Source organism: Sitophilus oryzae, unplaced genomic scaffold (genome assembly GCF_002938485.1).
Source record: "Sitophilus oryzae breed Bouriz unplaced genomic scaffold, Soryzae_2.0 scaffold_1977_pilon_pilon, whole genome shotgun sequence".
Classification (NCBI taxonomy): Eukaryota; Metazoa; Arthropoda; class Insecta; order Coleoptera; family Curculionidae; genus Sitophilus; species Sitophilus oryzae.
Window position 1 is genome coordinate 720,239 of NW_022146698.1, and position 23,672 is coordinate 743,910.

Genomic DNA, 23,672 nt, shown 5'->3' on the forward strand with positions numbered 1-23,672 from the left:
ATATGCTCGTTCCATTCTTCTTTTCTGCTGAGTACCCACTCATATACATTTTCCACCTTGCACGCTCTTCTTATGCTTTCATTTCTCTCTCTGTCCAGAATCGTCTTTCCAGCTATTCTGCGTAGTACTCTCATTTCGGTGGTTTCTAGTAGTTGTTTAGTTTTCGCTGTATCAGGTCGAGTTTCTGCAGTATATGTCATTATTGGTCGTACCGTTGCCTTGTAAATTCTCGCTTTAGTCTCCACCTCAATGTTTTTATTTCGCCATATTGTATCATTCAGGCATCCTGCTATTCTGGTTGCCTTCGTTGTCCGTTCTCGCACCTCCGCTTCTACATCACCATAACCTGGATTTCTATGCCTAGATACTTAAACTTTATCTCTTGCTGAATAACATTGCCCTCGACTTCCAGTTTGCATCTTAGTGGTACTTTTGATGTCGTCATGCATTTCGTTTTCTGGGTCGATATTATCATATTAAGTGATTTGGCAGTGCAATTAAATCGATGTAATAAGCGCTGTAGATCGTTCTCATTTTCAGCTACCAATACGGCGTCGTCAGCATAGCATAGAATAGTAATTTCCTGGTCGCCCATACTGTATCCCTTCAGTAAACGTACATTTCCTATTATTTCGTCCATAATGATGTTGAAAAGAAGAGGGCTCAGGGAGTCACCTTGTCGGATACTACAGCCTACATTTATTGGTTCGGTCAGGACCCCGTTAATTTTAGCTTGAATTTGGTTCGCTTCATATATGTTTTGTATGGTTTTAACGAGGTTGTGTGGGATTTGCCTATTGTAAAGAAGGTGTACAACGTCTCTTAGCTGCACACGGTCGAACGCTTTTTCTATATCAATAAAACACATATACGCTGGTTTGTTATATTCGATTGATTTTTCTGTTATCTGTCTTATGACAAAAACCGCGTCTGTGCATGATCTGCCCGATCTGAAACCTTGCTGTTCATCTGCTAAGCATGTTAAGTCGTTTATTTTGGTTGTTATCACTTTTGTCGTAAGTTTTAGTGTGGTGCTTAGAAGATTTATGCCTCTATAGTTTGAGGGCAGCTTCTTATCTCCTCTTTTCAAAACAAAACAAAACAAAAAACATCAAGATAGTGGTGCTGGTTCGCCATTCATCGGATATCCTATGTTGGTAAAGAATTTTTTGAATCAGGGATGTTAGCTGCTGTATGAGACTTTGGCCGCCATATTTAAGTAATTCGTTTGGGATATCATCTTGCCCTGGGCTCTTTCTATTCTTTAGCTTTCGAAGGGATGTAATTATATCGGCTGCCTCAATCTGTACGTTGTCGTTAGTCATTATTTCGGGTGTATTTAGTTCAACCTCTATTTCTTCTGATTTGTATAGTTCTGACAAGTAATCAATCCAGGATTCCCTTGCTATGTGATTTGTTTCAACTAACTCGTTAATCTCTTTTCTTTGCTTTCCTATAAAGCGCCAAATTTGTTTTTGAAGTCCGTAGAAGTCACTCTCCATTCGTTTAGAGAAAATTTCCCCTCATTAATTTATGAATAATTAATTGTCGTGCCGGACTGCATTCACTGCGAATTTATCACCAGGTTCAGCATTGGTCTGGTTGTTACCAAAAACCAAAGATGCCGGAGAAAGGAGTTGGAAGAAAACAAAAACAGGCATTACTCCAGTCACAATGTTGAATGATCCAGCTCCAAAATCCCTATTGACATTTTTATCCTGTAAATAATGCAAAACCAACAACTGTGGTAAAGACTGCGGATGCAGAAAAGCAGGATTAAAATGTTCAATGATTTGTGCATACTGCAATGGGAAATCCTGTGACAACGTCACTGAAGTGTCACTCGACGAATCCGATGAAGAGGAGTTGGACTTGCCTGTAGATATCCCTCTAGCGGCTGAAGATGAAAAGTTAGACGAATTGAGAGACCAGCACAGCAGACCCGATCGACTTTGACATCAATGAGCCAGGTCCGTCGGGCTTGTGCAGGTAAGTTAAAGTTTTTAATTTACCTAGTGGAGTAGGCCTCCGGGGAGACCACGTTAAAATAATCGCGCCGTGTACTTTACTCCTTGGGTGGTGTGGAAACAAGTACACATTTTCAATAATTCAAATTAATTATTCATAAATTAATGATACGCCACTGTTTCATGACAAAATTGAAGAAACTAAACTAAAACTAGTTTTAGTGAACCCTAATCGATATTTGATTTCGGAATACTTATTTTACGCAATCATATTTTACGCAAAATTGTAAAATTTCCAGGGATTTTGTGAAAAAAAAACTAAACGGTTGACTTTAGCGAAAATTTTCATAGAACCTTTTTTATAAGAAATTGTCTCTCTTTAATTTTGCTCTCCTCAAATTTTTGCGAAAAACGCATAGTTTTCGAGATATTTTCAAAATACCGATTTAGGGCGCCATCTTGGCAAGATGGCGTGGCCGGCACCGGCGGCAAGTCTCGAAATGTGCATTTTATGGATTTTAGTTAGGAACCCCAAAACCTATAAACCTGCAAAGTTTCAAAACTTCCGGACTTTTTTCCAAGCAAAAATCCCCAATGACTGAACTACAGGGGTTAAAGTCTTAGATTAAGAATAAAAAGTTAAAATAGCGAAACTGGTCTTGGTCTTGATCTTGTATAAAAAGCAAAACCAAGACCAAAACTAGCGTCTGATCTGCAAAACCAAATTCAAGACCGACCAGTGAAAGACTTCCGCAAGACCAACATCAAAACTAAGCATGCCAGGCTTTTGCTAGCTTGCATTTTTTCATTTATATTTTTATATGTTTTATATGACACATAGCATATACAGGGTGTCCAAATATTCCGTAGACATACGTATTTTTGGATTCAAAACATGTTCATTATATGTATCGCTGTTTTTTTTAATTGGTATCATTTAAAGTTTCCTTTTTATTTTAGAATACAGCCTCAAGTAGTTCTTTATGGCGGAGGACAAGGACAACCTATTTTAATAAATCCAGGTAACCCGCCCGGCAATTTTCTCATACCGCAAGGTCCAGGCCCGAACATAATTGTAAGAAATAATCCTCAGGGATCAGTATTTCCTGTTGCTGGATATCCTAAACCGGCGCATATCCCTCCAATAGAAAAAGATGCTGAAGAGATACCTGTAAATCCTGCTAAAATCCCTCCATTTCCTAAAAGTAAGTTTCGTTTTAACTATGACAAACTAGAAAATATAGTAATATCCCCTTAAGATCCGTTAACCATTTAAAAAGTCTCCTATAGGGAGGTTACCATTAAAAAAGTCTCCTATAGGGAGAGATGGGCATATGGGCAAACATCTGGTATAAAGGGTGTCCCAGGCTGAGCGTGCATTAGAAGTTTCTACAGAACTACAACATCTAGATCCGAGATTTTTTGTACATCGCTGTGTTACAGCGTGATCTATGAATTAAAAATATTTACAATATGGCGGCACTTCCGGAAATACCGGAAATTGACAGTAACTTTCTTATTTTAAAGGGGTGTCCCCGTTTTTAATTACATAATTAAATTCTCTGTAAAATTTTATGAATTTTGATATTAAACACTCTATATCTAACATTAACCGTTTTTGAGAAAAAAAGTATTTAACATTTTTGGACGAAAAAAACTGTGTGTCAAAAAAAATTTAGCCTAAAAGTCAAATTTAGTGAAAAGAAGTAAAGAAAAGTTATTTATTATTATATCAGTAAAATCATCAGATTGTTGAAAATCTATGAAAAGATCTTTTTAGATTGAAAGTAAGGTAAGTGACGATAAACGTTTATTTTTCATGGAATCTCTACTATAAATTTTAATGCATTTCAAACATGAAAAAAGTCTTTCAACCCAAGTACTTGTAAATGGTGTAACAAACAAAACAAACAATTTGAAAGCCTCTGGAAATATATTTTCAGGATTATTCTCCTTAAATTATTTTATAATCGAAATCATATATTATACACTATATTATATATATACTATATATATATATATATATAGTATATATATATATATATATATATATATATATATATATATATATATATATATATATATATATATATATATATATATATATATATATATATATATATATATATATATATATATATAAAATCATATTTATTATTAATACAATTTATTCATTAATTTATGTTGGTCAATAACATTTTTTGGTTGTTAAATCACTATTAAATGCGTTGGAAATGTATCAATATAACAAGCTGGTTAAATGAGATGTTAAATGCGTTATAGGGTAGGCGAAATTTTTTATAGGATTCTTTAAGTTTCGGATCCGTAAGAGATAAATAAAAATAATTGAGACATGCAAGTACCTATCTGCAAACCTTATTTCTAAATCTATAACAATGTTATCTAACAGTTCATAAAATAAAATTCGCAAAGATATTTGACATAGCCGCTTTTATTAATATATCGAATTGAAATAGCATATTGAGTCTTTTCTGTAATATCTGTTGTATCGTCTTCTTGCACCGAATAAAATAACGCGCTTTTTTATTTCGGATTCTTTTATTTCTGTGCCGTGTTCTGAAATACAACCGGTTATATTATTTTTAACAATCTCGGACAAGCCCGAAAAATGTTTCCAATTTTCTTTAAACGTTTTTTTTGAATTTTCATATAAAAGTTTTAAATGCTACGTATAATGAATCATATGAAATATACCCTTAAGGGAATATCCCCTTAAGCCTACCGAGCCTCCACGACTTCATGCGAAGGCGACCGGAGATTGGGACGCTTAAGCCCCGCCTTAAGGCTGATTCATGGTACACCGGGCCGTACCCGAGCCGGGCACGTTCCGTAAAGTAGACACCGAGTCACGTCCGGGCCTTCAAAGGCTTCATCTTGCCCTTTGAGCAGGTGTTGTTCTTTCTTCATCAACTGTAATTGGTACCAATTCCACTTGCGAGAACTTTGGCATTGTTCGTATTAAATCTTCGTGTCTATGGGGCTGTGTTTTATAATATACTCAGAACTAATACGAGCCCCGTTATCAACTCGGTGTAGCATAAACAGAAGGCCCGGACGTGGCTCAGTGTCTACTTCACGAAACGTGCCCGGCTCCGGTGTACCGTGAATCTTCCTTTAAACAGAGACAGGAGACTGCCGTACGTCGTACATCGACTCTGATAGTAGGCGATGTAGAAATCGCCGAACAAAGGCACTCCAACGGTCAAAATTATTTTGTTTTCTAACGCAGCGGCACACTCAGCGTACGCCAGCGGTAGTGAATATTTTAATATACAAGACCACAAATATTAAAATAATATTGATTATTAACACACACTTCCGTGTATTAACAGTATTTTTATTTTATTGGCAACATTAATAATGTAATGTAATAAACCGCTCAAATCCTGCCAAAATCTTAGGGTAAACGCCGCCTACCTTGCCTACCCTGACGAGCCGCCACTGATGTATACACCCGGTATATACCCAAGTATGTTTATTTTGTTAATTTAACGTACTATCAAGTCTCATTGGAATATTCACCAGTAGTTACTTGAATGCATCAAAAGTTATTTAAGTGATCGGTCGATTTTGGTAGCCGACTGCCACATGGAAATGACTAAAGGCGTGCCACAGGTATCCACACTAGGTCCGCGCTGATGGCATAGCTTTAATTATTAGAGCTGGAAGTGCAGAGGAAACAATTACGATAGCAGAACAAGCAACGCGTTTCAGGTATATACCTGGATGGAAGAGCTGTGGTTACTCGTAGGAGGTCGTAAATTATCAGGCCGGGACATTCTAGTGAAAGACAAATCCATTATGCTAAAAAGCACAATAAACTACTTGGGAGTGACGTTTCAAACTGGAGAATATTTTACTCAGCACACACACATACGCACGGTAGCGGCAAAAGCAGAGGGGCAATGTATACTGCTAGCAAAGCTAATACCGAACTGGTCAATTATGGAGGAAACCAAGCGCAGAATGTTGGCCGCCGGCCATGTCTACCATTTTGTATGCTGCAGAAGTTTGGGGAGAATCCGTTGAATTGAGAAAGAACAGGGAAATATTAAGGACAGTTCAAAGGTGATTGGAGCTGCGAATATGTCCTAGCTAGCAAGCAAATGCCGAACTGGTCAATTATGGGGGAAACCAAGCGCAGAATGTTGGCCGCCGGCCATGTCGACCATTTTGTATGCTGCAGAAGTTTGGGGAGAATCCGTTGAATTGAGAAAGAACAGGGAAATATTAAGGACAGTTCAAAGGTGATTGGAGCTGCGAATATGTCCTAGCTAGCAAGATAATGCCGAACTGGTCAATTATGGGGAAACCAAGCGCAGAACGTTACCGCCGGCCATGTCTACCATTTTGTATGCTGCAGAAGTTTGGGGAGAATCCGTTGAATTGAGAAAGAACAGGGAAATATTAAGGACAGTTCAAAGGTGATTGAGCTGCGAATATGTCCTAGCTAGCAAGCAAATGCCGAACTGGTCAATTATGGGGAAACCAAGCGCAGAATGTTGGCCGCCGGCCATGTCTACCATTTTGTGCGCTGCAGAAGTTTGGGGAGAATCAGTTGAATTGAGAAAGAACAGGGAAATATTAAGGACAGTTCAAAGGTGATTGAGCAGCGAATATGTCCTAGCTAGCAAGCAAATGCCGAACTGGTCAATTATGGGGAAACCAAGGCAGAATGTTGGCCGCCGGCCATGTCTACCATTTTGTATGCTGCAGAAGTTTGGGGAGAATCCGTTGAATTGAGAAAGAACAGGGAAATATTAAGGACAGTTCAAAGGTGATTGGAGCAGCGAATATGTCCTAGCTAGCAAGCAAATGCCGAACTGGTCAATTATGGGGGAAACCAAGCGCAGAATGTTGGCCGCCGGCCATGTCTACCATTTTGTATGCTGCAGAAGTTTGGGGAGAATCCGTTGAATTGAGAAAGAACAGGGAAATATTAAGGACAGTTCAAAGGTGATTGGAGCTGCGAATATGTCCTAGCTAGCAAGATAATGCCGAACTGGTCAATTATGGGGGAAACCAAGCGCAGAATGTTGGCCGCCGGCCATGTCTACCATTTTGTATGCTGCAGAAGTTTGGGGAGAATCCGTTGAATTGAGAAAGAACAGGGAAATATTAAGGACAGTTCAAAGGTGATTGGAGCAGCGAATATGTCCTAGCTAGCAAGCTAATGCCGAACTGGTCAATTATGGGGGAAACCAAGCGCAGAATGTTGGCCGCCGGCCATGTCTACCATTTTGTATGCTGCAGAAGTTTGGGGAGAATCCGTTGAATTGAGAAAGAACAGGGAAATATTAAGGACAGTTCAAAGGTGATTGGAGCTGCGAATATGTCCTAGCTAGCAAGCAAATGCCGAACTGGTCAATTTATGGGGGAAACCAAGCGCAGAATGCTTGGCCGCCGGCCATGTCTACCATTTTTGTATGCTGCAGAAGTTTGGGGAGAATCCGTTGAATTGAGAAAGAACAGGGAAATATTAAGGACAGTTCAAAGGTGATTGGAGCAGCGAATATGTCCTAGCTAGCAAGCTAATGCCGAACTGGTCAATTATGGGGGAAACCAAGCGCAGAATGTTGGCCGCCGGCCATGTCTACCATTTTGTATGCTGCAGAAGTTTGGGGAGAATCAGTTGAATTGAGAAAGAACAGGGAAATATTAAGGACAGTTCAAAGGTGATTGGAGCTGCCAATATGTCCTAGCTAGCAAGCAAATGCCGAACTGGTCAATTATGGGGGAAACCAAGCGCAGAATGTTGGCCGCCGGCCATGTCTACCATTTTGTATGCTGCAGAAGTTTGGGGAGAATCCGTTGAATTGAGAAAGAACAGGGAAATATTAAGGACAGTTCAAAGGTGATTGGAGCAGCGAATATGTCCTAGCTAGCAAGCAAATGCCGAACTGGTCAATTATGGGGGAAACCAAGCGCAGAATGTTGGCCGCCGGCCATGTCTACCATTTTGTATGCTGCAGAAGTTTGGGGAGAATCAGTTGAATTGAGAAAGAACAGGGAAATATTAAGGACAGTTCAAAGGTGATTGGAGCAGCGAATATGTCCTAGCTAGCAAGCTAATGCCGAACTGGTCAATTATGGGGAAACCAAGGCAGAATGTTGGCCGCCGGCCATGTCTACCATTTTGTATGCTGCAGAAGTTTGGGAGAATCCGTTGAATTGAGAAAGAACAGGGAAATATTAAGGACAGTTCAAAGGTGATTGAGCCGCGAATATGTCCTTAGCTAGCAAGATAATGCCGAACTGGTCAATTATGGGGAAACCAAGCGCAGAAACGTTGGCCGCCGGCCATGTCTACCATTTTGTATGCTGCAGAAGTTTGGGGAGAATCCGTTGAATTGAGAAAGAACAGGGAAATATTAAGGACAGTTCAAAGGTGATTGGAGCAGCGAATATGTCCTAGCTAGCAAGCAAATGCCGAACTGGTCAATTATGGGGGAAACCAAGCGCAGAATGTTGGCCGCCGGCCATGTCTACCATTTTGTATGCTGCAGAAGTTTGGGGAGAATCCGTTGAATTGAGAAAGAACAGGGAAATATTAAGGACAGTTCAAAGGTGATTGAGCAGCGAATATGTCCTAGCTAGCAAGCAAATGCCGAACTGGTCAATTATGGGGAAACCAAGCGTAGAAATGTTGGCCGCCGGCCATGTCTACCATTTTGTATGCTGCAGAAGTTTGGGAGAATCAGTTGAATTGAGAAAGAACAGGGAAATATTAAGGACAGTTCAAAGGTGATTGAGCAGCGAATATGTCCTAGCTAGCAAGCAAATGCCGAACTGGTCAATTATGGGGAAACCAAGGCAGAATGTTGGCTGCCGGCCATGTCTACCATTTTGTATGCTGCAGAAGTTTGGGGAGAATCCGTTGAATTGAGAAAGAACAGGGAAATATTAAGGACAGTTCAAAGGTGATTGAGCAGCGAATATGTCCTAGCTAGCAAGCAAATGCCGAACTGGTCAATTATGGGGAAACCAAGGCAGAATGTTGGCTGCCGGCCATGTCTACCATTTTGTATGCTGCAGAAGTTTGGGGAGAATCCGTTGAATTGAGAAAGAACAGGGAAATATTAAGGACAGTTCAAAGGTGATTGAGCAGCGAATATGTCCTAGCTAGCAAGCAAATGCCGAACTGGTCAATTATGGGGAAACCAAGCGGCAGAATGTTGGCCGCCGGCCATGTCTACCATTTTGTATGCTGCAGAAGTTTGGGGAGAATCCGTTGAATTGAGAAAGAACAGGGAAATATTAAGGACAGTTCAAAGGTGATTGGAGCAGCGAATATGTCCTAGCTAGCAAGTTAAATGCCGAACTGGTCAATTATGGGGAAACCAAGCGCAGAATGTTGGCCGCCGGGCCGTGTCTACCATTTTGTATGCTGCAGAAGTTTGGGGAGAATCCGTTGAATTGAGAAAGAACAGGGAAATATTAAGGACAGTTCAAAGGTGATTGGAGCTGCGAATATGTCCTAGCTAGCAAGCAAATGCCGAACTGGTCAATTATGGGGGAAACCAAGCGCAGAATGTTGGCCGCCGGCCATGTCGACCATTTTGTATGCTGCAGAAGTTCGGGGAGAATCCGTTGAATTGAAAAAGATACAGATACAAAATAACAGAGAAAGATTAAGGACAGTTCAAAGGTGATTGGATCTGCGAATATGTCCGTAATGCCAATAGACCTTTTAATACAAGAGGGAATAGAGAGGAAGGCGTCTCCGGATATATCGGGAGAGAATAACCGAGAAATAATACTAAACACATGGAGCAATAGATGGAAAGACAACATAGATGCGAAAGCACACTGAATAAGACCAACTTATACCATATCTAAAAAACTGGATAAATCGGAGCCATAAAGTAGTTAGCTACGCTATCACACAACGTTTATCAGGACACAGGTGCTTCAGAAATTACCTATATAAAATGAAACTTACCGATAATTCAAAATGCATCTACGGTGACCACGATAAAGACACAGCAGAGCACACAATCCTGAAGCACAAAAAGTTGACCTATGAACGAAATAAATTAATGGAGAGTCTATACAGACGAACTAATTTACATCAGCTTGGTTCCAACAATGCTTAAGTCTAAGGAGAACTGGAAAGCAGTCCGTGAATATATGGAAGTGCTGATATCTGCAAAAGAAAACGAAGTAAAAAGTTTAGAAAGCAAGATAATTTTAATATACTTACCATACTACTCAAGTGTCCAACTTTCACTGAAGTGCTCAATTAACTGAAACATCCTCTCACTAAAACCACCTCCTCCAGAAGTAATGCCGAAAGGTAGTTCCTGGGAGAGATACTCACAGCGGATTGTGGAGGTTTTTTAAGTTGGTAAGGTACCTCAACCACCCCGACAGTACCGCTTACGATCTCTGGTTTGTAGATTTTTTCCAACACCAAAAAAAAGCACTATAACAAATTTTAACAACAATTTGTTGTTATCTTATTTATCTTACTCCACAAAGACTGCACAATAGCACAATAGCCTTAACTGTATCGAAAATACAGTACAACAAAGCCAGTTCAATTTAGGTTAATCGAATTTTACAAGGGTGTTCCCCGACGAGATATTAGGTATATACCCTACACTCTTCTGGGTATACCGGGTGCGTCTCAAAAGTGGCTCACCCCACAACTTTTTTATTTTTTTAAATAAAATAACGATATTTGGTATGTTAGTATATGACATAAATTAGGATTGTTTGAAGTATTCAATTGCGTCCGGTCACTTCCTGTTTCACTGGAAATAACTACAACTTTTGATTTTTAAATGGCAACCTCTGGCATTTTTTTACTTTATTCGATAGAAAATGACATTCTGAATAGAATGACATATCATATGTCAACTTTTGACATTTTCCAAATGGTTTATTTTAAATTATAACTTGCGGTTCGTAACGAAAGTTTGACTCGAAATACCAAGTGTGTGGTATCAAATTTTTCGTAAAAAAATGCTTTTTCCAAATTTGCTAATGAGCCACCCTAGTTTCATTTGAAAAAATTGAGATATAATTAAAAATACGATTTGAGCATTTTCTAACTGGTCAGGATAAGACACTAAAAATATTAAAGATCAAATTTATTTTTCCAAGGCTCCTTGATTAAGAATTAGTGTTTTTAACATAACCATGGCACTCTAGATTGAATTTTAAAATACAATTTTTTATTAACGAGAATGTCAAAAGTTGACATATGATATGTCATTCTATTCAGAATGTCATTTTCTATCGAATAAAGTAAAAAAATACCAAGGGTGCCATTTGAAAATCAAAAGTTGTAGTCATTTCCAGTGAAACAGGAAGTGACCGGACGCAATTGAATACTTCAAACAATCCTAATTTATGCCATATACTAACATACCAAATCTCGTTTTTTTTTATCTGAAAAATAAAACAGTTATTGGGGTGAGCCACTTTTGAGACGCACCCGGTATACCAGGTATATAACAAAATTTCTTTATTATACCTTTATTATTTACATATCTTTATTGTTTCTTTTTATAATATAAGCAAGACATTAAAAGCTTAATTTAAAACAAAGTGAGATACAAAATGTGTTCAAATTGTGTTCTCGACTGGGACCTACAACAAATTTTAGTGAGAACTTAGGGCCTACCAGAAGCATTTGTGTATTATTAAAAAAAATTTTAAAATTTGCGTTCTTATTTTATTTTTCCTGTTGCACCACCAACACAATTATTTTGACAGAAATAAGTCATTCTGTTTTTATTTCTTATTGTAATGTTTGTCACTTTTTATCGAAAAAAATTAAATATCACTAAAAAATTATAACCGCTGTGAAAATTGCTTTATTATTTTTTTTTATTTAGGCAGAAAATTAAAAAAATATGTGTCCCAATATTCCATGGTCATAGAACTACTACGTATTTTTGGAATTAAAATAAGTTTATTCGACACAATTTACCCCTATACAATGCTACGTTTATCCGTTAGAGGGCATTAAACTTTTAATAAAATAAACACATGTTTTTAACATATTTGGTTGATTGTTTATAATTTTTTTTTATTTTTTTATTATATTTGCTTATGAGTCAGAGCATCAAAATTTTTTTTTTCTGTGATCCGTTTTTTACAAGAGATAAAAAACGTAGTAAATACGAGAAGGACCATTTTACGAAATGAAAATTAGACGTGGGTGGAGTTGGAAAATAATCTAGTAAAAAATTTTTGTAGCGGTGAGAGTAGTTTTCACCCTTCTCGTAGTTTTACATATTTTTTTTGTGAAAGTAAGATGTTAAAGCGCTTCGCAAAACATAGGCATAAGCATTGAACTTATTTTGACTCCAATAATGCGTAGTAGTTGTATGTCCACGGAATATTGGGACACCGTGTATACAGGGTGAGTCTCAAATAAGTGCAAATATTTATCAGGGCTGATAAATCTCGATAAAAGAAGCATATTTTCGCTTCACCGTTTTTCAGATTTAAAAAGTCTCTTTTAATTTAAAATTGTCTTTAATAATACAAAATGTTTCTGGTAGGCTCTAAATTAATTCACTAAAATTTGAACCAGTGTAATAATAGTTATTTACAGTACAAGTGTGTTTATGAACATGATTACAACAACGAGTGTGAACGATTAGAATGACTCGGTTTACGACCTCGTCGTTCTAATCACACGAGTGTTGTAATAATGTTTAAACGCACGTGTCATGTACAGGGTGGATCAAATTCGACGCTTTTAAATGGAAACACCCTTTTCTATAGGAGATAGACGAAAACTAATATCGGTGTCTGGAGCTCAAATTTCATCAAAAACATTATGGTGAAAACCGCACATCAATATCTGTTACCGTTTCGGAGTTACGGGGAGTTTTTCAAAAATGTGCATTTTTAACAAATCGCTGTAACTTTTTTACTATGGAAAATTTTGTATTTCTATGAAGACATTTCCAAAGCACCTTTTTACGTAGAATTTAAAAGTTTAAGTATAATTTTTTTAAAATTAATAATTTAAGAGTTATCAACAGAAAAATTGATTTTTTATTTGCGACACCCTCTATATTTTTATTTAACTGAAAAGAATTTAAAATTACCTTTCCAAAAATATAGCACACTTGATATTTTGTTACAATCCCCTTCGAAATACAGAATTTTTAAAAGTTCGCCACTTTTAACTAGTAGGCTTTGGACCCCTTATTGATGATATGCCCTTAATGGAGCTCGAAAACATATTTTTCCAGCAAGACGACGCACCGCCTCTGAACGCTGAAGTTATCAGCAAATTTTTGCAGCCAATTTCAAGAATAATTGAATAGCTAACCAAGATCCTAGTCGTTGGTCATCGAGGCCGCCTGACTTAGTGCCCATGGATCTAATCCTATGGATATATTTGCGGAAGAATAAAGGTTCTTTATTCTTCCGTATAATCTAGACAAGAATTAGAAATACTTAGCAGTTATTAGAGGGTATCTTTCACCCCTACTGAGTTAATGAATTCCGCGAGAAATGTTCAAAAACTGCCCCGTCTGTCCATAACAGAAGACGGTCGATATGTTGAATACCTGTAGCAAAATCTCATGTCTTGGTTTGCTATTTATTTTTATTGTTATTAAATATAGTTTAAATGTGTTGATGTTGGTTAAATATATTTTAAATTGTGATAAAATTCTGCATCTCTCGGCAAATATTATTTTCGTTTTAATTGATGCTCACAGCTAGATTTTTTTTGCATTAAGGCCGGTGTCGTTCAAAGCCTACTTATTTAAAGCGGGCGAATTTTTATATACTCTATATCTCGAAGAGGAATCGAGCAAAATATCAAGTGTGTTATATTTTTGAAAGGTAATTTTAAATTCTTTTCAATAAATTAAAAATATACAGGGTGTCCCATATAAAAAATCAAATTTTCTGTTAATAATTTTAAATTATTAATTTTAAAAAAATTATACTTAAACCATTAAATTCTACGTAAAAGGTGCTTTGGAAATGTTTTAATAGAAATACAAAATTTTCCATAACAAAAAGTTACAGCGATTTGTTAAAAATGCATATTTTTGAAAAACACCCCGTAACTCCTAAACGGTAACACATATCGATATGCGGTTTTCACCATCATGTTTTTGACAAAAATTGAGCTCCAGACACCGATATTAGTTTTTGTCTATCTCCTATAGGAAAGGGTGTTTCCATTTAAAAGCGTCGAATTTGACCCACTCTGTACAACGTTTTATTTACAAGCGAAAAATAAGAAAATGCTGTTTTAATTTTCGTTTATTAGTCAACCACCTTTTAGAGATGGGAAGTTTAGTTCACTTTACTGATTTCCATCTTTCAATCTCGTTCACTAAAGTGAATAGTTCAAAAGACTAGTTCGTTTAGTTCATTTAGTACACCGTTGAAGATGAAGTGCTGTTTTACCGTCTTACGTTAAAGATGGAATTCCCGCGCCGGCTAAAGATTTAGTAATTGTTGTTGATATATTCATACTATACAATGTGTCCCAGAAATAAGTGCAAATATTTTAACTGATAGTATAGGTCAACCCCAGAAACACGCCTATGAGGTCTTTTCACGAAAATAATTTTTTGAAAAAAATTTTGAATTTTTTTTTAGTTTTTAGTTAAAAAACATAATTTCTTGATAATATGGCCACATAGGTAGTAGATTAAATTTGAAAGAAAGAACATCCAGAAAAGATCCAGTGGTTCTCAAAATTTGAGCAAAATCATTTTTTTGGAAATTTTCAAAGTAAAATAACTCAGTTATTTTGGACTTAATAGGACGATAAAGATAAAATATGTTTCTTATATCGAGATCTACCACCCATTAAAATACTTGCACTTATTTCTGGGACACCCTGTATAAATAAAGTAATAGGCGTCAGAGCTAGAGGTCAGAGTTGTCTTTGAAATGAAGATCGCAGTAATTTTATACAGGGTGTTTCAAAACAAATGCGAAAAACTTCAGGGGGTGATTCCTTGTTCAAAATAAAGGGTAGTTTGCTTTATAAACGTTGGGTCAAAAGTCAACCATTAGGGAGATATCGCGGTACAAAGATGGCGAAAAAATAATGTTTTTATGTTTTATCTTGAAAACGAAAAGAGATAGACTAATGAAATTTTACGGAAGCATTACTGTTATGAAAATACACTTTCTGGTAATTTTTTCACCTTTTTAAAATGAGTGGAAGGGGTTGAAATAAACTACCCCTATCATTCTTGTTAATGAAATTTAAAGAAAAATCTTATCATACACATGCAAAAAAAAATAATTTTGGATAGTTTAGTTTATTTAGAAACTTTTTTATCTTGTGTGTTTTTGATAAAACTCACTGATTTGAAATTAAAAAATAAATTTTAAGGCCCATTAGTATTTTTCAAAGTAGAAACAATACATTTATCAATAAAGTTGTTTGCGTTTAACTTTTTTGCCTTGGGTAACGAGTTACAGAGTCGGTTAAAGTGTTTCAATAATTATGATCTTCAAACATCCTCCACACTTAAATACTTTTGTTTTGCTTTCCTTCACTGCCATCTGACATATGTTTCTAACTAAATCATAAAAATAATATTTTTACTATAATTATCCCAATTTAGGATAAAACGCGACTTAGACGCCATATTAGTTTTGTATTTCTGTGAATTAGGATTTTAAACAACGTTGTAGTTTCTACTAAATTAGGCTTCTAGCCAACGTCGGTATCCAACGTCGTTTCGACCCAAAAATTATTCTCCAAACTAGTGCAAACTAGGGTTGGCACGAGGTTGTGCCGACGTTGCGCCCCGACGTTTGGTCGCGTGACACAACGTTGTCCCGACCTCCAAATGCTGCTTGGGGTGGTTTCACCCCCTTATTCGAGTTTCGAGAAATCCCTTCTTATCGAACCTCTACAGCCAACAAAATAAAATATACGTGCTTAAGAGTTTTTCCGAAAAACTCACCGGTTTTTAAATAAAAAATATTCTAATATTTGACGGGTGGTTTCACCCCCTTATTCGAGTTTCGAGAAATCCCTTCTTATCGAACCTCTATAGCCTAAAGTCAATCCGTTTTCCAAAAATCAGCTTTTTACGTCAAGCGCTTTAAGCAGGATCGTGATTAGTCAATGACCAGATTTTTCGAAACACCCTGTATACATTTTTAAAAAATCTTAAAATATGTAAAAAACAAAATAAAATATACGTTCATTTCGTTCACTGACCGATTTCGATCTTTTCGATCTCGATCAGTAGAATAGTACAAAAGAAATTTTAGGTCGTTTAGTTCATTTCGTTCACTGACCGATTTCGATCTCGATCAGTAGAATAGTACAAAAGAAATTTTAGGTCGTTTAGTTCACCTCGTTCACTGACCGATTTCGATCTTTTCGATCGTTTAGTTCATTTCGTTCACTGACCGATTTCGATCTTTTCGATCGTTTAGTTCATTTCGTTCACTGGCCGATTTCGATCGTTTTGTTCATTTCGTTCACTGACCGATTTCGATCTTTTCGATCTCGATCAGTACAATAGTACAAAAGAAAGATTAAGTCGTTTAGTTCATTTCGTTCACTGAGCTGTATTAGCATTTCGCACAGCGAATGAATGGAATCAATCAAAATAATTATAATTAACAAATATTTCAAGGTGATATATCTAGTATCATTTTATATTTCTAATCAGTTAATTGATAATTGATCAGAAATATTAAATAGTTTTAGGATTACTAAGATAAATATAGAAGTTTCTCATTCATAGAGAACTTATGTTTAGACGTTTTTGGCCCTGTTGTAAACTTTACCGTTTATTTAGTTATTTTATGTTATTTTAGGACACAATGAAACATGAATAAACATAATTTTAAAAGAAATTTGTTCAACATGTTAATGTTTTAAATAATATTACTAGTATAGTTGTAACTAATACTTGAGGAACAAAATTCCTTGATATTATTATTAAATAAAATTCTAAAAAAGACTAATAACAAAACTACAAACCTTAATAACCAACAAAATCAATAAAGGTAAATTTATGAACATTTTTAAATTATTAATATAAAGGAAACACGTTTATTGCTCATTTGGTATTTTCTTGGAAGAGTCGGGCGGCCGATGACAATTCGCCAAGGAAAATCAAAATATGATGTATCTTCTTTGTTTTCTTTTCTTCTTTGTTTTCTTCCCTTCTTTGTTTCGTAGTTTAGTACAATTTGATTCAATCGTTCACGTACGGTTCAACCATTCCCTACTTATTTTGTTCGCGGTCTCAATCTCGCTCTTATTTTTAGTTTAGTTCAATTGATCGAATCTTTTCGATCCAACTGATTGAATCATTTAGTTCACATGTGAGATTAGATCTTTTGAACTAGTTCGGTCATGAACTACACACCTCTACCACCTTTAACTATGACATTTGTCACATTTATGCTGAAAAGTCAATTTATGGCATTGCGTGGAAACTGATATGGTGAAATTTTGATAAAATAATTTAGTACACACTAAAAACACGGTATGTCGCTAGTGGTAGAAAAAATAATTTTTAGAGGTTACTAGTTTATTTGGTTGCCTGTGATATACATATACAGGGTGTTTCCTAATTAATCTAAAAAATAAAAAATCGTTAGAAAACGAATTAAGGCGGGCTCTTAATAAGTATATTTATTTTTTTCTCGACAACCGTTTGATGAACAAGAAAAACTCAAAGGATCAATTTGGTTGAAAAAGGATGGCCAGTCAAGAAAAAAATATATTTTCTTTCAAAAAGCAGTGGTGTACCATTTATGTTAAGCAAAAAAATCGATTTTTTTTAATTTTTAACACCCTGTAGATCAGAAAGGAACTACTTTAGACCCAATGGTTATATAAAAATTGTTTTAAGAACACATGAGGAATCACACCTTAATTTTTTTAGACTAATTCGAAAACACCCTGTATATTGTCTACTTGACAATGACTGCTGATAAATCAAAAAATACCTTTTCAGTGACAAAAGCCTGATTTTCGCAGGAAAAATTTTGATTTTTATTGAATTTGGGCCAGCGTTTGCAAATACTCGTTTGTTTTTTAATTTTCTATCAATCTAAATTTTAAATATCATAGTCAGAAATAGTTTTATTATTTATTAACTGTAAAAATGGTGTTTTCTTGTTGTGTTACATCTTGCAAAGAAACTAACAAAACTGCAAAAATGTACGTGTTTCCAAAAGATGATAAGGTATGTATCTTAGATAAAAGAAAAATATAGGGTATGTATTCGTTGTTTGATTTCTTTTCGTTTGCTTTAAAATTTATAAATCTCGGTCTGTTCATTAGACAGCCATTCGACTTACGATCATTTACATGAAACTCTGTAAAATAAATAAAAAAATAAATTGTAAAATATATATATTCTTATGATTTATTAAAGTTACTCTGATATACTAATATATCAGTGTAACTTTAAAAATCAATCCTTTGAATTCAAATATAAACTTAAAAAAATTTATAGCAGAAAAGGCGCAGGCGCTGGGTTAAACGTAGTCTTCACTAAAAACACGGAGGGGCGCTTTGGCCCAAAATTTTACTATTAAGTGTTTCATATCTATCTTAATAGTAGATTATTTTCTTTTATCTATGGTTTATGGTCAGTTTGCCCTGTTAAGTAAACGGGAGCACTTTTTGCCCAGAAAAATCATTTTAAAAATTACGATGAGCGTTTCCGAAAGTCTCCCTTCAGATGTAGAACTTGCCGCAGTACGTGCCACGGAATCATTATTGCCGGAAAAGTTAATATATTTAGATGTTCGTAGTTGTTTTTCATTATTATAGCAACTAGTTGTGTTATAGATTCATAACACCATTAGTTGTGTTATGAATCTCATAACGTAACTGAAATACTAAAAAAATAGTGATGTAAAAACGTTATAACTAAACGGTTGTAGATAAAATTCTAAAAGCCACCGCTAATGCTTAGTATGATGATAAATAATAATCAGTAGTTAGTATAGATATATTACATAGTTACTGTTTAATATACCTAATTTTGTTTAAGAGATTTTATTTACATATTGTTAAAGTAAATCTGAAATAAATAAATTAACAATTCTAACTAGATGCAAACATATTTAAAAAAAAGGATAAGTTATTTTGTTTATAACATGCATAATATTGCAACTGACATCTAATTATAATTCTATTAATATAAACAGGTCACTGTCGAACGAATGGAACTACAGAACTCCTTTGAATTCCGGCTACGTTTCAGATGATACAATCGTACGTTGTTTGTATGTAATTAACTAAATTAAGTTTGCATTCTTTAAACGTTATTTCATTCAAACTATATAACGATAATTTATTTGAAATTGTTCGATGTACTATTTTACGCTCAATATTAAATTCAAACACTGGCCTAACAAAAATGCACTTAGATTTTGTGAGTAATGAATATGTTCCAAATATGAAATTTCATCTATGGGTGATCAAAATGAAGTAAATCTTTTTTTTAGATTTTTCTATTTATCCAAAATCCAAAACATTAATGATAAAGAATTAAATTAAGAACAGTTTTTTATCATAATTAGGTTTACAAGTAATTAATACAATCTATTTGTCGTTAAAATCGAAAAATAGACTAAAACTTTTTAGTTTCTTCGCTATTGTTAATGTATAAACAGACCACTTTTAAGCCTCGTCGAACTCTCATTGGATGACATACCAAGACATGTACAACTTTAGGAAACACAGTACTGTAGTATTGATTGTTGTAGTAATTGGAACCGTTTGAGCAATAAAAATAATTGGAACAGAGAAACGTTTGCTCAGCAGGTTAAAGACCATACCATAATGGTGTATACTGATGCTTCCAAAACCAAAGCGAGAACAGTGATAGGAATTGGAACCGAAAACTAAATACTTCAAACCAAGAGGTACCTATCCCAGCTATCGAAAGATGCGTACAACTTATATATATATATATATATAGAAATTATCGGAAACAAGAAATAAACATACTATCTGATAGTCAAGCAGCGTTACAAGCGATCAACTCAGTAACCATGAATAACCCCATGAGTAACCATGAGAAAAATCCAAGATTTTCCTTTATTTTAGTAATATCAATATTATGATGATCACGGGTTTTTTAACAGGACACTCTCCTCAATGAACACCACAGTAGAGATAAAGATAAGAAAAAACGGCGAATGCAGATTCTGTGGGAAAAATAGGGAAATACCAGAATACCTCATCCCTGAGTGCGCCGAAACGACGACCAATCGTGCCATAAATTTTGGTAGGTAAACCTGAAATCGGAGATGGAGAACTAACTTGTGTAAACCTCTGTAAATCATAAAGTAACCTCTGTAAACCGTCTCAGTTACTGTTTTCTGTTAATGCGCTGAGACTGTATGATGAATTATAACTCGAAAACAGGGGACACAATAGATCTGTAAAGTCCCGGTGATTAACTTCCCCCTCCCACACAATCTACAATCAATTGAGAACGACCGCTCACCTGTAGCTATAGTAACCGGTTACCAGTAGAATTAGGAATATACGTATAATTATGATTAAATTATGGAATGTAGATTATTTTCGTAAATGTATTCAAGAATAGCACTAGGTTTTTTCTGTGGTAAAATTTGGTTGAATCCTCCGAGTTGTTTATGTCTGTTAGGGCTTGATGTATTTTCTTACAATTGATTTTCGTCAACGTTTTCTTTTTTTTTTTGGTTATCCCGTATATTACATTGAAAATATATGTGTGTAGTTGTAGTAATTGGAACCGTTCTTCAATTGCCATTTTGGCACTATCCACAATTTTAAAATAGTAAACATTTACTTTCAATGACAATTCAGGTGAAAATCAGTTCATCAGGGATTCATCAGTTCCTTCATACTCAAAATTTCAAAATGGCTTTTTTTTCTTCTAATGCATTGGGTAGGTAAGCTGGGGAATTCTACTTGAATGCCAGCGTTTGTAGCTATCTAGCATTGTATATGTTATGCATATATTGCATGTCTGTCGATTCGTTTAAAAAAAATTGAAAATGTCCATCAGAACGTTTTGTCATGAAATAATTTTTAAATTATTAAGTGCATCTAGTGTCATCATTTTATGTCAAATTTTGAACTCTCAAGAATTTTGCTAACATTAATTTTACTTAAAATATCGTGTCATGTTACAGCATATAAATATAAACTCAAAAATTTTATTTTTTAGTGATTTTGCTAACGTTCCGGTGTTCAAATCCCATTTGGTATCATTTTTCAATAACAATTTCCTGGTATTTTTATCTCTGGACCAGTTAAAGTTTTTAATTTGCGTAGGAAAATGTTCAATTATTGTTGAAGTTCATTTGAAGTTCATCATTCATTGAAGTTCATTTGGATTAAATTTTGCAATTCATTTTCAAACCAAACCAAACAAATCCAATATAGGCTGGAACTTTCTACACTGCCGAAACCGCCGGATCACCTGGGTTGATTATGGTTTCAGCATCAGCACTGACACTATTGCTATCACTATCATTTGACCTTTCATTATTTCCGTCACTAGCTGCAACAGAAGTAATTTGCTCTGAAATAGATTAGGTTTTTTCTTCATCTCCTTCACAAAGAACTTTAGAAGAATTTTATTAACGAAAATAGAATCATTAATTTTTTTTTTTGATATTAAAAAAATCAGTGATGCCTGTTTTGGCCGCCCCTGTTTCAGGCCGCCCTTGTGCACCGCACACTTTGCACGCATGGTAGTATCGCACACGTGCATTTGCGGTAGCGGTGGCCCTGTAGAGCTGTATCCTCACTGGTAATTTTTTTCGTGCGTTTTCAATTAATCTTGCGTCAAAAATTTGGCTTGTTTCGTTCTGCGCGTCAGCACAATTTGTTTCCTTGTTCCATGGATTCAACATAAGATCACCAATAGTGAAGTATTACAGAAATCGAATACAACTCCAGAACTAGTCAAGATTGTGAATATGAAGGAAACATCAATATCTAGATCACATAATGATAAATCACGGGAAGTGCGAGCTATTGCAATGGATTTTAGATTTTGCAAAGAAAAAATAGAAGGAAAAATGCTCCAGAATACTTACATATACTACCTACATGTAAAATATTTCATTATACAGGGTGGTCCAAACTGTATTCTGGAAACTTCGGCACCATATTTTGCAGATAAAAATAAGTAAAAAAGTTTCTATAAATGTATATTCTAAAATACTTCACAGAGAGACACAGGCTATAGAACTTTTATTTTTATATCGATTTTTTCCAAATAATTTGTGAAGTAACGTCAATATTTGGATGAAAATTGGTGTCTGGGAGTTTTTTGACATGAGAAATTAGATTTTGATGTCAATATGACTTCGATTTTTAGGGAGCGCCACCTACTTGTGTTTTAACTCTGTTTTGAAGAGTAATAACTTTTTTTCCGTACCTGTATAAAAGTACTGAGTGAAAAAATATGTATTTCTGTAACTTTTTACATAAAAAAATCTCTCTTGGTAAATAACTCTACAAGCAACCGTTCTCAAGACAGTTAGAGTGGAAATAGTCAATAGATGTCATTATTGACCAAAAATAAACACGTTGAATGGATAATAAATTTGGGAAACTTTTATTTTTTAAATTACCAATAATTTTTTTCTGCAAAAAATGATGATAAAACAGTTTCTGTTGAACTTTTGGCACAAAAATATTTCAAATTTATGATTTCAGTCTAATAATTGTTTAGTCAACATAATTTAAATTTTTTATGTTTAATTTATGTCAATGATGAGGTACTGATAATTTCTATTCCAAATATCGCGAGAACCATTACTCGTAGCGATTTTTACCAAGAGACTTTTTTAAGTAGAAAACATCGTTAATATATATTTTTTTATTGAGCAGTTTTATACAGGTACGGACGAAAAGTTATTACCTACTCATCAAACCAGTTAAACAATATGAAGGTGACGCCCTCTACAAGTACGTGTCATATTGAAATCAAAATCAAATTTTTCATGTCAACAAACTCCCAGACACCAATTTTCATCCAAATATTGACGTTACTTCAGAAATTATTTGGAAAAAATCAAAATAAAAATGAAACTTCTACACCCTGTATCTCCTAAACTAAGCATTTTAGGACATACAATTATACGAACTTTTTTACTTATTTTTATCTGGAGAATATGCTGCCGAAGTTTCCGGAATACAGTTCGTTCACAACCAAACCACCCTGTATGTCCTTAAATAGAAATAGAACAGAAAAAAGTGACGGTAATATTCTGAGGTTACTCCTAAATTTGTTTTTGGATTAACAATATTTACTTTTGCATTGCATTACGGGTAGTTCCCCGTAATGTAAATTTCAAACACTAACAACAAATTCGCAAAAGGCAAAAAAATACGCAAAAAATCCCCCTGGGCTCCCGACAATGACACCCGCTCCCCTCTGGCCCAGTCCGACCCTGACACGCCATCAATAAAATATCACGAATACATATAGTCTATAAAATGAATAACTTTGAATTTTGACCGTTATTTTTTACAAACATGGCAAATATAAAATCCCTCTATCAAAAAAGTTACTGATATTCTTTAAATTGAGTGCTTAAACGAATCAGATAGGTAACTCTTTTTACTTTCGTGAAATAGAAAAGGAAAATAATAAAACAAGTGACAGTTCTTCCTCTTCTTGCAAAAATCAACACAAAAAGTCATAATTGTCAAAAGTAAAATGTCATCAGCTTTTGACA

The 23,672-nt window shown here is 35.1% G+C and overlaps 1 protein-coding gene across 1 annotated transcript in view; it reads left to right on the top strand.

Moving 5' to 3' along the window:
• The window catches only part of LOC115883718, a 97,098-nt gene that overhangs the window by 56,306 nt on the left and 17,120 nt on the right, over positions 1–23,672 (top strand). Inside the window, exon 4 of the mRNA XM_030902118.1 lies at positions 2,928–3,172. Within this exon, the coding sequence (XP_030757978.1) occupies positions 2,928–3,172 (245 nt within the window). The remainder of the gene's footprint in view (positions 1–2,927; positions 3,173–23,672) is intronic.